A 17,981-nucleotide genomic window follows, 5' to 3' on the forward strand; every position below is an offset into this window, starting at 1 on the left:
AAGAGACCGAAATACAGAGGTGGGAGTTCTTTCCCCCCGTTTCGTAAGATAAAGCACACCGCCAGCGCTACAGGCAAAGCACACTGACACCCCCCACCCGCCCTTACCCCGTCCGTTTCCGAGCGCCGGGGCTGAGGGAACTGACCCCCAACCCCGCCCGGCCACTGCCGCGGGCAGGCATCGCCCCCCGCCCCGGCCCGCAGCGGGCAGCCGCACAGGCGGGGGCGAGCGCAAGCACCGAGCAGGGCCGGCAGCTCAGCCCGCCCCCGCGGGGCCCCCGCCCCTCGCCGGGGCAGCCGCTCTAGGGCGCCCCCTCGCCGCCACCCGCCCCGGCCCCGCCCCGCCGGCCGCCGCGGCCTCCAGGGGGGCGGCCGGGTCCGGCCCCCGCCCTGCCGTCCCGCCCTCCCCGCCGCCGCCGGGGACCGCGGCGCCGAGCGCCCGGGATGCGGCCGGCGGCGGGGCGCCGGCTGCCGTCAGGAGCCGGGGGCAGGCGGGCGGGGAGGTGGGCTCCCGCCGCCGCCGCGGCTCGGCGCCGCCGCCGCGGCTGGGATTAGGCTCCCGCTCGGCTGCGATGCAGAGCGGCGGGGCGGCCGCGGCGGGGCCCAGCGGGAGGGAGCGGGGCGCCGCCGGGCACTAGGCGGGCGGCGGGCGCGGAGCCGCCGGAGCTCTCCAGGGTGCTGGGTGCCGCCCGCCCGCCCGCGGGGAGCCGCGCCGCCGCCGCGCCGATGCCACGGACGCGACCTCTCCCGGGCTCCGCCGCGCCGGCGGGAGGCATGGCCCGGGTGCGGTACCTCCGCGCCGCCGTCTCGGGATTTTATCTGTGGGAAGCCGCGGTACTGCTCAGGTGAGTTGTTCTCTCTGGGGAAGGGAAGGTCCCCGCGCCGGTGTTCTGCGGCGGCTGGGACGCCTGGGACTCAGGCGGACAGTCGCCGCGGCCGCCGTCGCCGCTCGCCGCCAGCGACGGCTGCCTCCGGCAGCGGGGCTGTGGGCACGGGGACGCGGGGCGTGCGGTCCACGCCTCGCCGGTGACTTCGTAACACCGCATTGTCCCGAAGACGGTTTTGCATTTTGCAAGCCAAAGGCTGCACGTTTCCGTCACCTGATCACAGTTAGGGTTTCCCTATCTGATCTGTGAATTTTATCAGGTTTTAGCAGGAATTGTAACTTTAATGATCTTGAAAATTCTTCGGGTGTGAAGTGTCTGTATGCAAAAGTTACAGAAGCTAATCCCAGTTGGGAAAATATAGTCTTATTTATTACTCTCAGCTCTTTTCAGTAAAAGTAAAATCAGGGATTGCGTTAGAGAACTCAGAGAAGTCTTATACAGAAACAAAAAAATGATAGCTGAGTGAGCAGAGAATACGGTCTACAGAACTTCCCTCCAGAGGGAGAGCTACTGGCTGTCTAGGATTTGTATCACAAAAGGTAGCAACGTATCCATAAATTATGACCTGAGTAGAAGACTAAGGTTCATACGGCTTTTTCTACTTTCTAGCCAGCACGCTTTTTTCTGGGTGAAGCAACGTTATGATACCAATGCAAGCATTCTTTTAATGCATAGCTCTGGAAGTGGGGTAATAGCAGGTTAAAATAAACTTGAGTTCTCTGTTTAACAATGAGGGAAAACTTAAAAAGAAAAATCCGACATGTAAAGAAGCAGACTTCAATGTCATCATGCTGATGCAGAGTTAGCCATGCTTGTTACCAACAAACATTCTTGCTCTGTATCACAATAAACAGACTAGCATATAACATGACAATGCCAGACTATTTTAAGGATCACATTGTTACTTGACAAAGATAAAAAGGGAAACTTAAATTTGACAAGTGGCTCTCCAAACAGAGTTTGGGGTTTATACGCGTAAGGGATCTATAACCACAAAGTTAAAACAGCAGTGTGTGGTGCCCCACGATGATGGCAGACTTCACAGGTTCTCACAGGTTGATAGCAAAGCTTTCGTTTCTGAAGTTTGCTTTATTACTTGTTTTGTATCAACATATGTAATGGAAATAGTTTATAATGTGATTTTATTGTATTTGTGCCAGAAGAAAGAGATTTTAAGAAACTGGGTCACATGGTACAGCATTGACACCGGGAGGAAAGAGTAAATGCATGGATATTACAATTTAACTTTTCCAGTTGCATTGAGTATTTAATGTTCAGAGTAGATGACCAAACCCCTGTGTAGTGTAGTCAGTACAAACAGTACTGTGCTATTATTATTCTATTTCAATGTACCTATAGAACTTAATTTTCCTCTGCATATTATTTAACTGCCATCCTACTGTTGAATGATTCATCTTTCATTTTAATGATATAAAAGCACATACTAAATTCCAAGGGAAGAAGTAGTAAAAAAAGTCAGTTTTGGAAAGCATACATGTATTTTGCATCATATAAATCTGAACTAACATTGAATTTTTTCAAAATGTATACAGGCATCTTATTTTGCATCAATTCAAATTGTTTTGTTCAATGTCCAAATAACCATTATATTACAATAGCCCTCTGCTCTTAAATTGCCATTTCATCACGATGAATGTGGTTACTGTGCGCAAGGACTATACAGTCTGAGAAAGACTTCAGAAAGCTGCTCAGAATCTATGTATATCTTTGCTATCTATCTCAATATAGAGACTGCTGGTGACTTCAGGTCTAGCAGTAATACCTGAGAAACCTAAGTCAGTTCAAGACACACAGGAGTCTTCTCCAAGCTTTAAAATGGGGAAAGTGATTTAAAAAAAAAAAAAAAAAAAAAGTGTTAAAATATTAAAACCTGTCAAATTCCCAACTTCCTGAAGCCATTAATTCTAGTTCATTCCCAGCTTAAGCCTTGTGAAATTATTTCCATTACAGCAAAGGGAATAGGGAATAGTAGATGCTGATTTCACTCTCTGTAAGATGCGCAGACTCCAGCCTTCGCACCTATATAACACCCTCAGTGAGAAGATGGATGTGATATGAATTTCTAGGAACCTTAAGTGTTTTACTTGCTCAGATATTATGGAAAAAAAGAATGTATCTTCTCTTATGTTGTGCAACATTTAAACTTTTCTGCTCTTCATTAACAAGCACTCAAGGCTTTTTAAAGTGATTGTTTAAATGATATGCCTGTGAAGACAGACGTTCGGGTTTATTTTCAGTATGGGTCAAATGAAAACAAAAAGGATTATTTTCAGTATAAAGTTACAGGCTCGCTACTTTAATGAGCAAAGTCTCACGACTGGCATACTTCACAAGAGGAAACTGCACCTGATTTTTTTTTCTTTTAATTTTTCACCCCACATCTAAACGCTCTTCCACTTAAAATGACAGAAACAAGATGTATATTGGTTATTGTAGGATCTAATTATTGATTTGATTTCTGAAATACATTGTAGAGAGAATAAAGCATTTTTAATAGTCTTTCATAATATTGTGCATGTATGTACTGCTATTTCTTAGACAAATAACATACTGATAATATATTCATAGATTTTAGAATAAAAACAAGGGTTTAAGCACATAGCACTCCATTATGTTTTCAGTGAAATATCTGAGGACTGGGAGAAAAGCTATAATCAGACCAAAAATAAAATAATTATTATATATTAATGACTTCCAGGCCAAACCCCAGTGTGATATTAAGATGAGAGTAGAGATGTAAAAATAAGGGTAAAAGCTAGGGAAAATGATTTCACAGAGCCTAAAAATAACTGTAATTCACTAACAAAGAAGGAAAATAAACACTTCTAAGATATGGTTTGAAGTTATAATAATTTTTGATAATTTCTCTGAGTTTCCATTGAAGTAACAGTGTTAACAAAAATTCCTCTGGATTTGCCTGGATTCCAAGAGGTCATGCTGCAGGGAAGATCATATTTGCAGTCAACACAAAGATCATATTTGTGAGTCAAACAGTTTTATAGGAGCTCTCAAATTTGCATGGGCACGAGCGCAGGTCTACTAGAACTACACCGTCAGGGACTTACCAGGGACTGCTTTCTCCTTAGAGCACGTAGTATAGGTATTTCATATTAGACCAGTGTATGGGGAAAGCATAGGATGAAAAGGTAGGTGGCACTGTGGAAATTTAAATTCTCCCTATATGATATTTATTTAGTTATCTGTATTATCATCAGCCAAGAATCATGCTACGATTGGGTTATTGCCTTTTTTCTTGTGCTATTCACTACATTATTGACCTTATATTGAAGGAAACAGTACCAAAGACAGCTAATTACACTTAGAGAGAGATTCTTGTGGAAAAAAAAAAAACAACATGCAACCTAACTCTGGGGCATGTCTGAGCTTACAGTTAACTGATTTTGAAAGTATTCTGGCACTGCATTGCAAATTGATTTCAGATTAATAGCTTTAAGAAGCAGAAGTCAATATCCTTTAAGCCAGCATTAGTTCCTCCAAATAATGGAACAGAAAAAAACATGTAAAAATATTAAATCTGATGTATCATCACAAACATCTTTGAAAATATTTTCAGATGTTCTGATAAGACTTCACTAGCTTATTAATATGTCAAGAATTATGCCTACAATACTATTAAAGAAATAAAAGTGTCTGTTAAAACCAGGATGTGGATAAAACAGTGCATGAAAGAGAATGTAGTAATCCAACATGAGAGCACTGAGGCATTCCAGGTCCTAATGAAAAAATTTTAATATGCCTCAGGGAGTAGCAAGGAAAGGCAAGGTGAGCTGGGTGTTCAAACTCACAGCAAGGCACATAGGAGCAGGATCCTACCCACAAAGTATAGAGTTCCACAGCACCTGTGCAGGAGCAGAGGAGATCCAGTCCAAAGAGCAGTTCAGATTGACAGGCAAAGTTGGTAGTGACGAGGCAGTCCAAGGTCAAGCCAAAAACAGGTCAGCAGATCAGGCTTTGGGTCAGAATTAGGAAGCTTGCACAGAGACCAAGAACATTTCCTCAACACTCCTGAGGGAGGGGGGCGGGGAAAGAAAAGGTGGGGGGTAGGAGGCTGGGAAGAAACAAACAAAGAAAAAAGGGAAAAACAGCTCCTGAGAGTAGAGGGGTGAACCCCTACTGAGGCTTCTACAGCTTTTATCAAACAGCTCTGCTTCAAAGCTGGGCTGCTGCATTATCAGAGCTGGCATTGAGTACAGGTAGCCAAACCCCTGGGATGAGGAAAACATACTCAGGGTCCTTATAAAATGTTGGGAGTAAAACACTAGGGTTCCCTTGCAGGATGTACCCATAGGCAGGCATTGTATTTTCCAAAACTCAGACAAAAAGGAATCGGGGTTTTTTTGCAGCCAAGAATATGTAATTCAAATTCTTTTCTATTTCAACTCTACCAGTGAAAACGCTGGTTGATGCCTTTAAGCCAAGTATGAGTTTTGTCGTCAGTATGAATTTGATCAGAACTTTTACTATCCATTCTTTCTGTCAATAAAAAACAGTTATTTTTGCAAGTGACTACTGTGTTTATAGTTTTGAGAAAGAATTACATGTAGATTTTGGGGTTTTATTGTTTTAAACTAAGAAAATAGAACAACCAAGAAATTTCAATTAAAACCATGAATCTTTCAATTCTTACTGTGCTAGTGACATTTGCTTATTTTTCAACCTCTCCCAATTTATTCCTAGCCCATTGGTGCTAACAACTGAAAGCAAGTAATATTGTAAGATATGTGCTGCGTTGTTATATGATGAAAAATATAATAGCTTCTCTATCATATTAGTCTTGTCCAGATATCTGAGGAACCATGACAGTTAGAGAAAATTAAAATTTTTATAAGATTGGAGCTTCTTGTTTTAACAGATTTAGTATACGAGCTTCAAATGACCTTACTGAGTATTATGTAATAATACCTATAGGGAATTATTCCTGCAAATCAGCTTTTCCCAAGCAATGAACAATGAAGAACCCTTCTGTGTGGTGTTGCATCTTCTCTTTTTTATTGCTTTTCCCACTGATCTTCGTGATGTTTATTTGAAGCATCTGTAAAAGGGGATAGGAACTAGAAAAAGAGTAGCTTTACTTTCACTGACACATAGGTATTGTGAACAGATCAAGCATAAAGCACCTTTTTGAGGATATCGACTACCAGCAGAAAGGAAACATCTCAGAAAGCAGTAAAAAAACCCAGCTAGAAACTATGTGCAACAAGAATGCAGGACCAAAGCAGAATGAGAAGGCATCAGGAAGCAGAACAGTCTGCACAGTAAAGTCAAGAGAAAAGATGGCAAGAATCTTTGAGACTACTTTTTTCTAGAAGAGACTATAATCCCTTATTTTTTATGGCTTAAGAAGAAATATAATCATTCCTGACTCATGTCTTTAGATGCCGTGTCAATACTTACTAGTGAGAGTATAAGAAAGCATGAAGGAAAAAAGTACAATAATAGACAGCATGTGGTTATAAAAGTATAAAAGAAAGCATTTTGTTATTACTCTTCCAGTCAGCTGTCTAGTGAGGTGGTCCAACATTATGAAACAGCAAACATGGTAACAATACTTGGTCTACATTGCAGTGGAATTTCTACATAATGAGCACTTCCCATACAACCTTCCTATACCACATACCACCCCGGGCTTCCTCCAGACTTACCTCAGTTGTGCAAAATGGGCAGGGACAGCAGGGAGAGTCAGGGCTATTTCCAGGTAGGAATTCCCTAAGGAAGATCAGTACTCTTCAACATGGTTATTACTGAAGTTTCTGTTTGGTGAAATGAAACATTAGGTGAAATGCAATTTCCAAGGGAAAAATTTTGAGACCACAGAAAGTGTGGAAAAGTTCAAGACTCTGGCCTGAGATTATCATGGGTCATTGATGGGGCTGGTGAAAGAGGGGAGCTGCACAAGTAGTGGGGTTACTAATACAAGTCAACGGCTACGGGAAAAGCAAGTCGGCAGACTATCATGACTGTTTCAGTGAAACAGTAAAGTGAGTAGAAAGGCAACGCAGGAGTACTAAATTATCTCAGTCTGTGAGGGTGAGTTAATTGCTATTAACCTGTATGTGATTTTTACAGCTAAAAATTATTTAGGAAGGGTATCATAAGCAAAATCAGTACATCTATGACATTTAAAAAAGCAAACATTTTTTTTCCTCTTCCTGATTAAAATTCAAGCTGTAGTTATAACTACATAACCTGCTGTTTTGACATTTTTCCCTTCGTTGCGTTCCATCTTTGATATAAATTCATATAAAAATATCTTTGATACAAAATAAAAGTAAATTTGGAACATCCTACCCATCTCACTACTTCTCAAAGCTTCACATACCAAGTACAGTTTGCATAAGACTCCACTAAGTCTAGAATTTATCTCCAGTTTCTTGTAAAATACAATCTTCTCCCTTTCAGTATTTCGAAAGGTAAAATATGAACCTAACATAATCCTGAATAGCATCTCTGAGGATCCACAAGTGCCAGAATATATAATTTCCAAGATTAGTTTCTATAAAATCAGCTGTTTACAAATCTGTATGAATTTATATATATATATTTATATATATGTATCAATTTTACTAACAATTAACTTTAATTAACCTTAATTCCACAACTAACCATTCAGCAGAAATGCCTAGTAAATACAGTTATACCAGCATGGTTCTTCAGAAAGTTAGAGTTTCTTTTAAAATTATTATTGCTTTACATCTTAGTGGGTGACTGCAGAGATCAAGGACTTCTTTTTATGAAAAGTTGGTCTGTAATGTTCTGGGATATAGTGGGACCTGATTATTAAAAAGATCCTGATTTTTTCTCTTGCTAAAGCTTTTAATTTCATAAAGTTTTCAAAACAGCACTGCCATCTGTTAAATTCAGAGATAACAGAGATATCTGTTAAATTCAGGAGTGTGCATAAGATGAGACATATTCATCTGCAGGGACCACCTAAACTTCCAGTTTTGCGAGCTGGCTACGGGTGCCCTACTAGATGAATGAAGCAAATGCCACAAAATGGTAACTTGCTGGCAAAAGTAGGGTAAAAGTTTTTATTTTTTGAAGGGAAAAATAAAAATTATAACATCAATCATGACTAAAGCACTGACTTCACACAGCTAAATTATGACTAACTGCAATATTCTAAGGTAAATGTCAATTCTGTGCCTAAGCATCTATATAACACCTCCATGAAGCAATGCACATCTGAGTGATGTTTTTCCTGATGCTGTTAGGTCAGATCCATTACCTCTGACTCAGCAGTATTAGAACTAAAATCAAAGTGGGCAGATTTCACCATCACATCTGGACTACATCCTGTAAAATACTTTTTTTATTAAATCCATAGTGGTTTGGGTTTTTTCATTGCTTTATCAGAAAGAACACTTTATACAAACTTTCTTTCTTTTTTTGGAAAAAAAAAAAGGAAGCAGATTTATCAGAGTTTGCTTTAAATCTTAATTTGCAAAAGTTGAAGTAAAATAAACTATCTTCTGTTTTCCTTCAGTTCCTGAACACTAAAGATTGGATACTCATTTTGAACATGATGTTGCAATTTTTACTGCAAAAAGTGAATATGAAGTGCACCCACTTGAGACAGCAATCTACAATTACAAAATGTAGAATACAGTAGAGAACTGAAATTTAAAATGCTGTTTGCAAGAGGTTTCTCCATATATGTTTTAAAATTTTACCTCCAAAACTTATCCCAAAATTCTAACACTGTGCAAATGAACTGTAAGGTATAGTTATCTCTCTACCTATTTTTGTTGTTCCTGTACACAGATCTTTGGATGTAAGAGTATTCCAGTTTTCATCTGCAATCAAAATGTGAGCACAAAGGCACTTGCTCAAGTTCCCTAAGTAATGGTGAAGAGAATGCCCTTTTTCATCCTTTTTAACAGTGATGACTCTTTCAAGAGGTTAAGTGTCTTGCACATAATAAAGGCTGGAACACTGTTTGAGGTGGTCCTCAATGCCTTCACAATCACCCAGGAAAGGGATGCTCTACCAGGAGCCCATGAAACCCCGTGCCAAACCTGCATAGGTTGTACGGGGGGTGGCAGGAGGATCATTGCAGGTCATCATCTTTCCTTCACCTAGCATATTTCCATTCGTTTACACGAAGCTTAGAAGACTCAGATGATAATTAAGGGGGACTGGATACGTGCCACAACCAAGACTAGTATAGCAAAGACCAAGTATGTATCTGAGGGGAAGTTTAAACACCACTTCTTGTGCATGAAGGAGAATGCGTGTAGTGGACCAGGATAATTTTGGTGGAAATATGAAAGGCTAGCAGCACTGTTTTTAACCTTCATGTTATTTTCTCTGACTTAGTCAGTAAGGAATATGCTTCAGTGCATGCATTAGGAATACTGGGTCCTGTCATTACGAGGCATGAATCCTGCCACTCTCATCATCACCCTGAAGCTCAACCCTGTTGTTCCTTAAAGAAAGTCTTATACTGAATTGTTATACTGTTGGATAGAATTAATAAAAAGGGAAAAAAATACTTAATCCATGTATCTCAAATTACACAGCTGGTTGGATATCACCATTACTGTCTAACAGAAAATTCCAAAGCTCTCAAAAGATTTTATTGTTTTTTTCAATGCATAAAAGGCAGTTTACATTGCAGAAAGGGGGAATAAATCTCTGTGAGTTCTGTGGGAAAGATGTACAGAGAAGCTTTTGAAAATTAGAACCCAAGACCCAATTTCAGTTCCCATCAACATTAGAAAACTGACTGTGGCTGACAGAATTAAAAGGACACTGGACAATATTCCACCCAAGCCTGCCAGCATTTTGTTAGAACAACACTGAAATAGATGTTTCTGTAAAATTCTATTTCAAGAAATCAGTATTTTTCCAATTAGAAATACTTTATCTTAATTGAAAATTCTTAATCAATAGTAATAACACAGTATCTACACTGTAATTAGTTGACTAATCAAAACAATCTCATGAGAAGTGTTTTGGGAAAGAACTTTATATAGCACTGAGTTCTATTTACTGATAAGTTTTGACTTGTCTAGGCTGCAGTCCTGCTTCTTGAAATACTTTATTTTAAGGTGAGTGACTTTTCAGGCTATGTTCAGCTCTTCTTTAACTGAACTTGTATCTTATCAAACTTATTTTGGAGAAAAGGTCTCATATTCTAAACAACCATCTGACATGCTCACTGAAGATACAGGACAACGTTGTTGTACTGATACAAACAGAGCTTCCCTAAGGCAAATGGAATAGTGTTTAATTGAATTGTGCGTCAGTCTTCACAAACCCTGGGGTTTTAATTCAAAATCAAATGTTTATCTAGTTTTGATAAACCTCAACCATTTCATTCTATTATAAGATTTTATGTGAAGACTTATATGAATAGTAAAATAATTATATGAGAAGAAACATATCAAAGAACCCCAATTTTCTGTTTCAGTTACAGTTTTCAACTCATAAAAGTGGGTATTTAAAGGAAAAAAAGGCAAAGGAGGAACAGAAGCCTTATGACATTCTAAAAGGTCCCCAATTATGATTACAATAAATACCTATTTTCTACAGATGCACACTTCACTGTACACGTTCCTGTTTGTACTGAGTGAGAGTACAGCAACCTAGTGGATGCAAAGTAAGCTGATGGGGAAATGCTGCAACAATAGTAGAAAATCTAGGTGGTGAATTAGATCTAGAAAACACAGTAATATGCAGCTGTACAATTTAAAGGAAATTTGGGGTTGCATTCAAAATACAGGATCAACCAAGCAGCTATAATCAGTAGAATTCTCCTTTCAGTGTTCACAGGTTGCTCCTACATTTGGGAAGAGTTTCCCTTGGGAAACGAAAGTTTGCAGTTTTTAGCCAGGCAAAAATCTCATTTTAATTCATTCTCCTTTCAGTCTAGTGTTGCCTCATTGGCATTAGTTGAATTACTATTCATTATGGCAGTAAAAACAACGGTCAGTTCCTGCACAAGTTCAATTGGTTAGAGGAGTCATTCATTAATGACAAAAATAAAATTAATTCTTCAGCTCTGACATGCTTTTATAGAAGGATATCTGGTGTTATAAAACATAATGTTTTGATATTATTTTACTTAGTCATTTTGCCATCTACCCATTACTTCAGTAATTGCCCTCCATTATTCAGTTAATACACAAATAAGTCTTTATAGTGAGATAGTAATGCAAGTTCAGACTTGCAGTCTACTATAAACTACTGATTTACAGCTTCTATTTTCAAAGATATTCCATCGATTTTAGCTAAGTTTTATCAGTCTAAAAAGAACCCCTACAAACCAGTTAATTGCATTTAGGGAATATCTGACTCTCTTCAATTCAAAGTTAAAGTTGTCAAAAACTTAACCAATGGAGTAGATCTTTGGAAAAGTGAGAGATTTGTCAGAATTTGAATATTTAAAATATTCTCTGTTCCTTGTATAACTGAGTCGAGTTCTTCCCCAAAGTTGTCAGCTGAGCAAATTAAGAAAGAGCAAGAAACTAAGACCTTAGTTTAGAACATTTATAAAAATAAGGTATACCACAGGTACGAAAGGCTACTAAGGAAGTAGGTGATTCTGGGAAAACAATGAAAAAATACTCAGATTAAAGTCATAATTCATAAAATGTCTTAAGAAAATTCACATGCTGCATGGCTGAAATTGGCAAAAATATACTTGTCTTAAACAAGAAAGCAAAATTAGAGGGATAACCTGTAGTTTATTGAATCCATATCTTAATTAACATAGAAAGTCATGCCCATAGGATTATGAATAATGCTTACAAATTACTTTTCTTCCTTTACCCGAAGAGATAATACATTTTTTTCCCCCAAAGGGAGGTAATAAAGCATTGTGCTTATATAGATGTACTGAGTCACAAACAAAAACCAGTATATACAAATTTAGACTCATCTAGAATATAAAACCCTCTGACCTGCAGAATGGTGATCAGGTCAGAGTGACTTAACCAGAAGACTTAAATCCCCATTATTGTCTATTTTTCCTCTCTGTCAGGAAAAGCTGAAGCACTTAACAGCAATCCAAACCTTTTTTTAAACTATAATATGTAAATAAACTATAAACATTACACCATTCTACATCCACGACAAACGATTGAAGGAAGACTATAGAGCTGGATAAATTCTTAACTGTATTAATAAAAGAGAAAAAAAAATACCACAAAGGTATCAGGAATATCATAACAAAATGCTTGTAACTAACCTACAGAGAGCACTAAAATGCAATGTAAGTGTGATTCAGTCATTGAAACAGAAAAATTAATATTTTGCAAATCCGAAGGAAAAGACATTATTAATAAACGTGTTGAAATGCAGTTTCATGGATTTTCATGTAGTTTTCATTTCTAACCACTAAAATAATAAAGAATGGATAATTAATGATCTTAAAATGGAAATTCATTATTTGTTGCACATAAAAATTGTTATTTTGGCTGAAAATGTGTCTTGATGTAACTCTGCTTATCTCTGCAGCATTATATTGAAAAATTAATCTGACCATTTGAACTTATTCAAAATAAAAGGATAAAATGGTAACTACAAATATATAAATCTGTGAAAAATCAGTATAAAATCTAACCTGTCACAGAAAATATTTAAAATTATCTTAAGGATTTTTCTTAGAAAATACCTCTTTAAATTCCTGATGATACAATGTTTCTGCTCGTTAGTTGAAGTGACAGACTTTTCTCTGGCAAATATGAGTTGAGAGTTCTGTGCTTCTCTCTGATCTGATAAAATTATCATTACCTAAAACATTGCAGGATATAGAAATCTGCATTTTCATTGCGTTACGAACTGACAGTTTCATGACCTACAACAAATAAAAGACATTTCATCTTTAATTAGCAAGCAACACATTATTGTCAGTTTTAACAGAAAAAATAGGAAAAGCATGTAGAAACTCAGTCTTTTTTGAGATATTACAAACTTAATTCTTTTTCTTTCATTTACTGTCTTCACGTTTAGTTCATGCCACCCACTTCCACTACTCTTCCATCATTAGAAACTCAGGGTTTTTTTCTGTCCTCAGAATGAAATTAATTTATTCACCATTAAAACTCATTTTCATGCTGAAATAGAAAGGAATTGGAAGGAAATTATCTCCTTGCATTAACCTTGAACTGTAGAAGAAGGTACTGTTACCTAGTGTGTAAAGTTACATACTAGGTAACGTATGTTACCTAGCATGTAAACTAGGAGTTCAGTTACCCTAGGCTCATAATGTAGATAAAGAGAGAGAGATTGAGTCTTTCGAAAGATGATTCAGGGAAGGACCCAAATGTTGAGTCTTGTTTTGCTCCCCAGAAGAAACTCTTTATATGTGAGCTAGAATGGGACAGCAGCGACAGCCAATTCTGTATGTCACTTTCAGGACTGGATCCATGCAGCTGTGACCCGCTGACACAGCTCCTGGCTTTCCAGAATGGCCCTGGCTTTTCGTGAATCGATATTGCTGATGAATGGCCTCCAATAAGTCTATTTGTCTTCTGTTTTCTGTGAAGGGTTTTAATTTCCAGTAGAGTGAAGAGATTGCTTTACAATTTTATTGCAGTTTTTAAAAATACTTGCTTTAAACATATTTATCCCTCCTTCTGAGCTCCCATTCCATGATATTTGCCTCATCTGCAAGGCTTTCAAAAGTTAAAACTGTGTATTGAAATAAAACACAGAGACTTGCATTTCTGTTCTGACACAGCTATCGCAGGTAGCCAGCTTGAACACATCAGACCTCAAAAGAACATCTGTGTCACGCTACTTACTGGACATGCATTTCAATGACAAACTGCAAAATTTGGGGAAAAAACTTAATTTTATCCACAAAAATCAAACAAATTAGTATCGTTCATGCTTTACATTGACATATTTCTTTGTCTAAAATTGAAAGCAGGTGTGGGTTGTTCTTTTTTTCTGAAAGAGCAGGGTTTATTTGTTTTGTACAAACAAGCAAAACATTATCATTTGTCTGGGCTTGAGATCTGCAGTGGTCATTCCTGTTAACGTCAATTAGGTTTTCTTTTAAGCTGGCACATTCTGGAACATTCTTCTGTCAGAAAGGTAGCTTTGTCAGGTTTATGTTCATTCTTGGAATTATATGTGCAAATTCTACATACTATGAACTCTGATCTTGTTAGTCCTTTACCTACTTTAATTAGTAGTTCAGGTAATTAGAGACATTCCCTTTACAAAAAAAATATCCTATGCTTCTGACCTCTTCAAACATAACGTTTACTTTTCCCATTAATCCTACCAGATACATTTTATATTTTATACATTTTTATATTACACAAAAGATGGTTTAAAGACAGTCTTCATACCACAAAATCTTATTGCCACAATTTTCAAAATGCAATTATCAAGGCACTGTCAGATGATCAGACACAGGCAATTTGAGGGTCATTTCTTTTGAGCAAACCTTTTTAATTACATTGTATCACTGAATAATTTTTGGTTTAAAATCAATGAATTATATCACCTTTACTTACAGAATCAAGGGAAGTAGTCATCAGATTAATTCACTTAACCATTATTGATAAACCAGTGACTTAAGTACCAGTGCAGATTAATTTACTGAAATACTTTTCTCTATTTCCATTTGTTAGATGCAATGGAGTGCATACTGGGTGGCTACCATTTTTGCTTTCCTTATGAGTGTGTAATAAATTTCTTGAACTTCTCTGCAAAGCTTTTTAATTTAAAGTGCATTAAAAGCATTCAAACATCAGCTGGAGAAAAAGGACCACAAACACAAGATCCAATTGCCACACTTGCTGTCTGAGAGAATGAGCTAAGTAATGAAATGACAGAGCTATTGGACCATAATGCATGCAAAGCATCGTATAACAGCTCTGTAGATGCATTGTAAGCTGAAACACAAAACTTCTGTCTCTCTGAGTGGCTAAGATGGATTGTGTTTGAAATGGAAGAAATAATTTATGATCAGATGAGAAAAATCAGCAAGCCAAGTATGGCAGTAATTGTGTTAATATAAGATTTTCAAGATAAAATACATAGATAGTTTAACAATGGAAGGGAAAAAAATGAACATACCATCTAATTCAAAGGTAATTTTTATCAATTGTATTCACAAGTAAATTAGTGAGACTCTGGAGACTACTCTTAGAACAACTTGGATAAATTAGGGAACTGCTCTAACTTGGAAACTTCTCTCTGGTAAGTTTCCAGTGGATGGTATCATATTCTTTCTTTACATCATATTCTTTCTTTACCTCTGTCATCCACCTGTAGCAGCAACAAACTTGGAATCAGAAAATTGTGTAAGATGTAATTTCTTCTTTCACCTTTTGCCTATAACTGTTCTTATTAAGCCTTCTGGAGGGCTACAACCTTTCTTATACAAATACTGATAGTAGCCTTTACTTCTTTTCTTCGGTATTTTCAAATTAAAAAATATTCTTTTAAAGCTGAAACAAAACACTGAAAGTTATTGTTAAGAACCCACCTTGAAAATGAGAAGTTTAAAAGAGAAAAATCAGTCAAAAGCGGTACTTTCTGTAGCACACAAATGATACAAAAGTCTCAAAGGAAGTACGACTGAAATTACTTTTGAAAATACACGTTTTAGAATCAAGCATATAAAACCCACTGTCAGCTATAGTGTTCCTTTCCTTTATTTGTGCTTTGGTAAAAATGTGCAGAAGTTTGGGGCAGATAGAAAAGAGAGAACTTATGTGTAGTTATACAGTGGCTCTTCAAAAAAACATGGAAAATCAATCTGATTTTTGTAGCTTTAAATGTTTTAGAGAAGGAAACATTTGTGGAGATTGTGAAATTCCCTTTGAAGAGTTTTTCTCAATCATTTTCTTTTGGAGGAAGGGAAGAGAGTTAGGTTTTCTCTCACAAACATGCCTGCTTTAAACGCATTTCAGCAGCACATATTCATGACCCATACTCTCTCTTGCTAGCTAAATTGCCAGCTGCTAGATGAGATCTCCCATTTAAATTCTTTAGGTGTTGGTGCTCTGACTGCATAGCAATGTTAACTGTATATATATTTTTTTAGAGTTCTATAGAATTACTTTAAATGCACAAAAGAATCAATAATAATGCAAACATAGCCTCAGCAGAGGGGTTAGAAAAGAACTGAGTCCCATCACCTGGAATCAATCATACATGTCACAGCATCTTAATATCTAGCTCTATCTTGAAACACACAAGGCTTTTCTATTTCTACTAAAAGTGCTAAACTATTCCTGAAGTGTTTCAGTGGTTGAATGCCTTTTAATTTATGATCTAAATATAACCCTGGCCTCTTCATATCCATTTGTTTTCATGACAATGCCATCATGTAGCTTAAAATTCTTTCCTATTTGGAGGTGCATGTCACAGATGGAACACCAGCTCATTTATTCCTAGTAGTGGTCAATCTCTGATTTTTTAAGGTGCCTGTAGTTTATGGGCAACACATGTGAAGTTTCCATTCTGGAGCTTAATTCCATACTGTGCAATGAACTGATGCTTACAGAACTCTTTGATAAATCAAATACGCACCTGTGAAAGGAATTGAGCAAAATGGGCTAACGTTACCATGTGTAACCTGCACCTCAGATTACAGGTTACAGTACAGGCAACTGCAAGCCTGGAACCCAGCCCCAGCATAGAAGGACTCTAAGAAGACACCATTTTTCACTTTGAACTATGCCCATTGCTCCCCTTCCTTAAGGTCTTTAAGTCCATAAAGTGTCTTTTGGCAATCTAATGATTTCTGCATAAGATTTGTAAAGCTACTATGGATTTAGCCTGCTTTTCTGTATAACATATCATTCTCTTTCACCAAACTAGCCATATATGAAACACAATACCTTATATTTTGCTAAATTGTTCCAGAAAGCTGTACCGTCTTGGCTGGTACAGTTTGATCTTCTGTTGTCACCCTTATTATTAAGCTCTGTGTTTAAGTTTCCATTTGGATTTGTCTGTATCTCATTGATTTTTCTTCTGCCTTTCTTCTTTAGATAAATGTCCAGGATTTTCTGCCCCTTTGAGGTATTTGAAAAATAACATGATTGAAGTCTGTAATCTCCTTTTTGATAAACTAGGCAGATTGAGCTTTTAAAGTCTCTTACTTTAAGAAAGTGTCCCTAACTCTCAGGTCATGCTTTAGTGGCTTTGTTCAGTACCTTTCCTAACACTTTAATGTCCTTTTAAAACTTGGACACAGAATTTGATGCAATGTCCCAGAACTGGTCTCATTAATATCATATAAAGTAATAAGTGACCTTCATGCTTCCACGCCACTGGATAGTACAGTAGTGCAGTAAGAACTTTACCACAACAGTGCTGAGTTGTTCAACATGAGCTCTGAATCCTTCTTCAGACTCAATTGCTTTCTCCAACTCTGCCCATATTCTCAATTCATATATCTCTTCAAATCCTTCCTCTGCCTGTTTTAAACTGTTCTACCTAAATGGACTGAACTTAAGAAATGGTTTGTTTTCTTGTTCTCATCAATATTTATACCTCTGTATATTTTTATTTTTTTTTATTCTTATTTTTAAATCATCAATGATTTTGTATTTTCTTTCCAGATCATAGATGGCAGTGCTGAACACCACTCTTACTACAACTGCCTATGGTACCTTTTGTCTAGAATTTAGGATGTAGGTGCTGATCTAGAGAAACCGCATCTTGTTTGTGCCAGGCTACTTCTTACTCTCTAATGTTTATATCCCACTGTAAATATCTGCAACTTGACCTGACAGTTTCTGACTCAAATGTGACTTTTGGTAGGTCATGCACTATCACAGACCTGTGAATCAGTATGTTTTCCTAACTCATTCCATGAAATTCCAACTTGGCAGTCTTCACAGCATGATGTAAAGCTCATGTCTCCTCAGATTTTAGATGAACAGTGATTTAACAGACAGACTAGACCAAACACAGGAGTAATTATAGTCCTGGTGATTTTAATTTTCTGTTCATGCCTGGTTTTGTATAACAGCTTATGAGGAACAAAACTTCTTATCCTAACTTTTGATAGTATAAATTCAGCCAGTCTCAAATGGCTTTTTGAATACGTTGTTTGACAATATCTTCCATTTTT

The 17,981-nt window shown here is 37.7% G+C and overlaps 1 protein-coding gene across 5 annotated transcripts in view; it reads left to right on the forward strand.

The window, feature by feature from the left end:
* The first annotated feature begins 442 nt into the window (after nt 1-442).
* The window catches only part of GLRA3 (glycine receptor alpha 3), a 92,979-nt gene continuing 75,440 nt past the window's right edge, over nt 443-17,981 (forward strand). For all 5 annotated transcript variants that reach the window (XM_040588797.1, XM_040588804.1, XM_040588822.1 and 2 more), the window contains exon 1: nt 443-844. In XM_040588797.1, coding sequence (XP_040444731.1) covers nt 726-844 — 119 coding nt within the window. In that variant the 5' untranslated portion in view covers nt 443-725. The remainder of the gene's footprint in view (nt 845-17,981) is intronic.

Source organism: Falco naumanni, chromosome 1 (assembly GCF_017639655.2).
Source record: "Falco naumanni isolate bFalNau1 chromosome 1, bFalNau1.pat, whole genome shotgun sequence".
NCBI lineage: Eukaryota > Metazoa > Chordata > Aves > Falconiformes > Falconidae > Falco > Falco naumanni.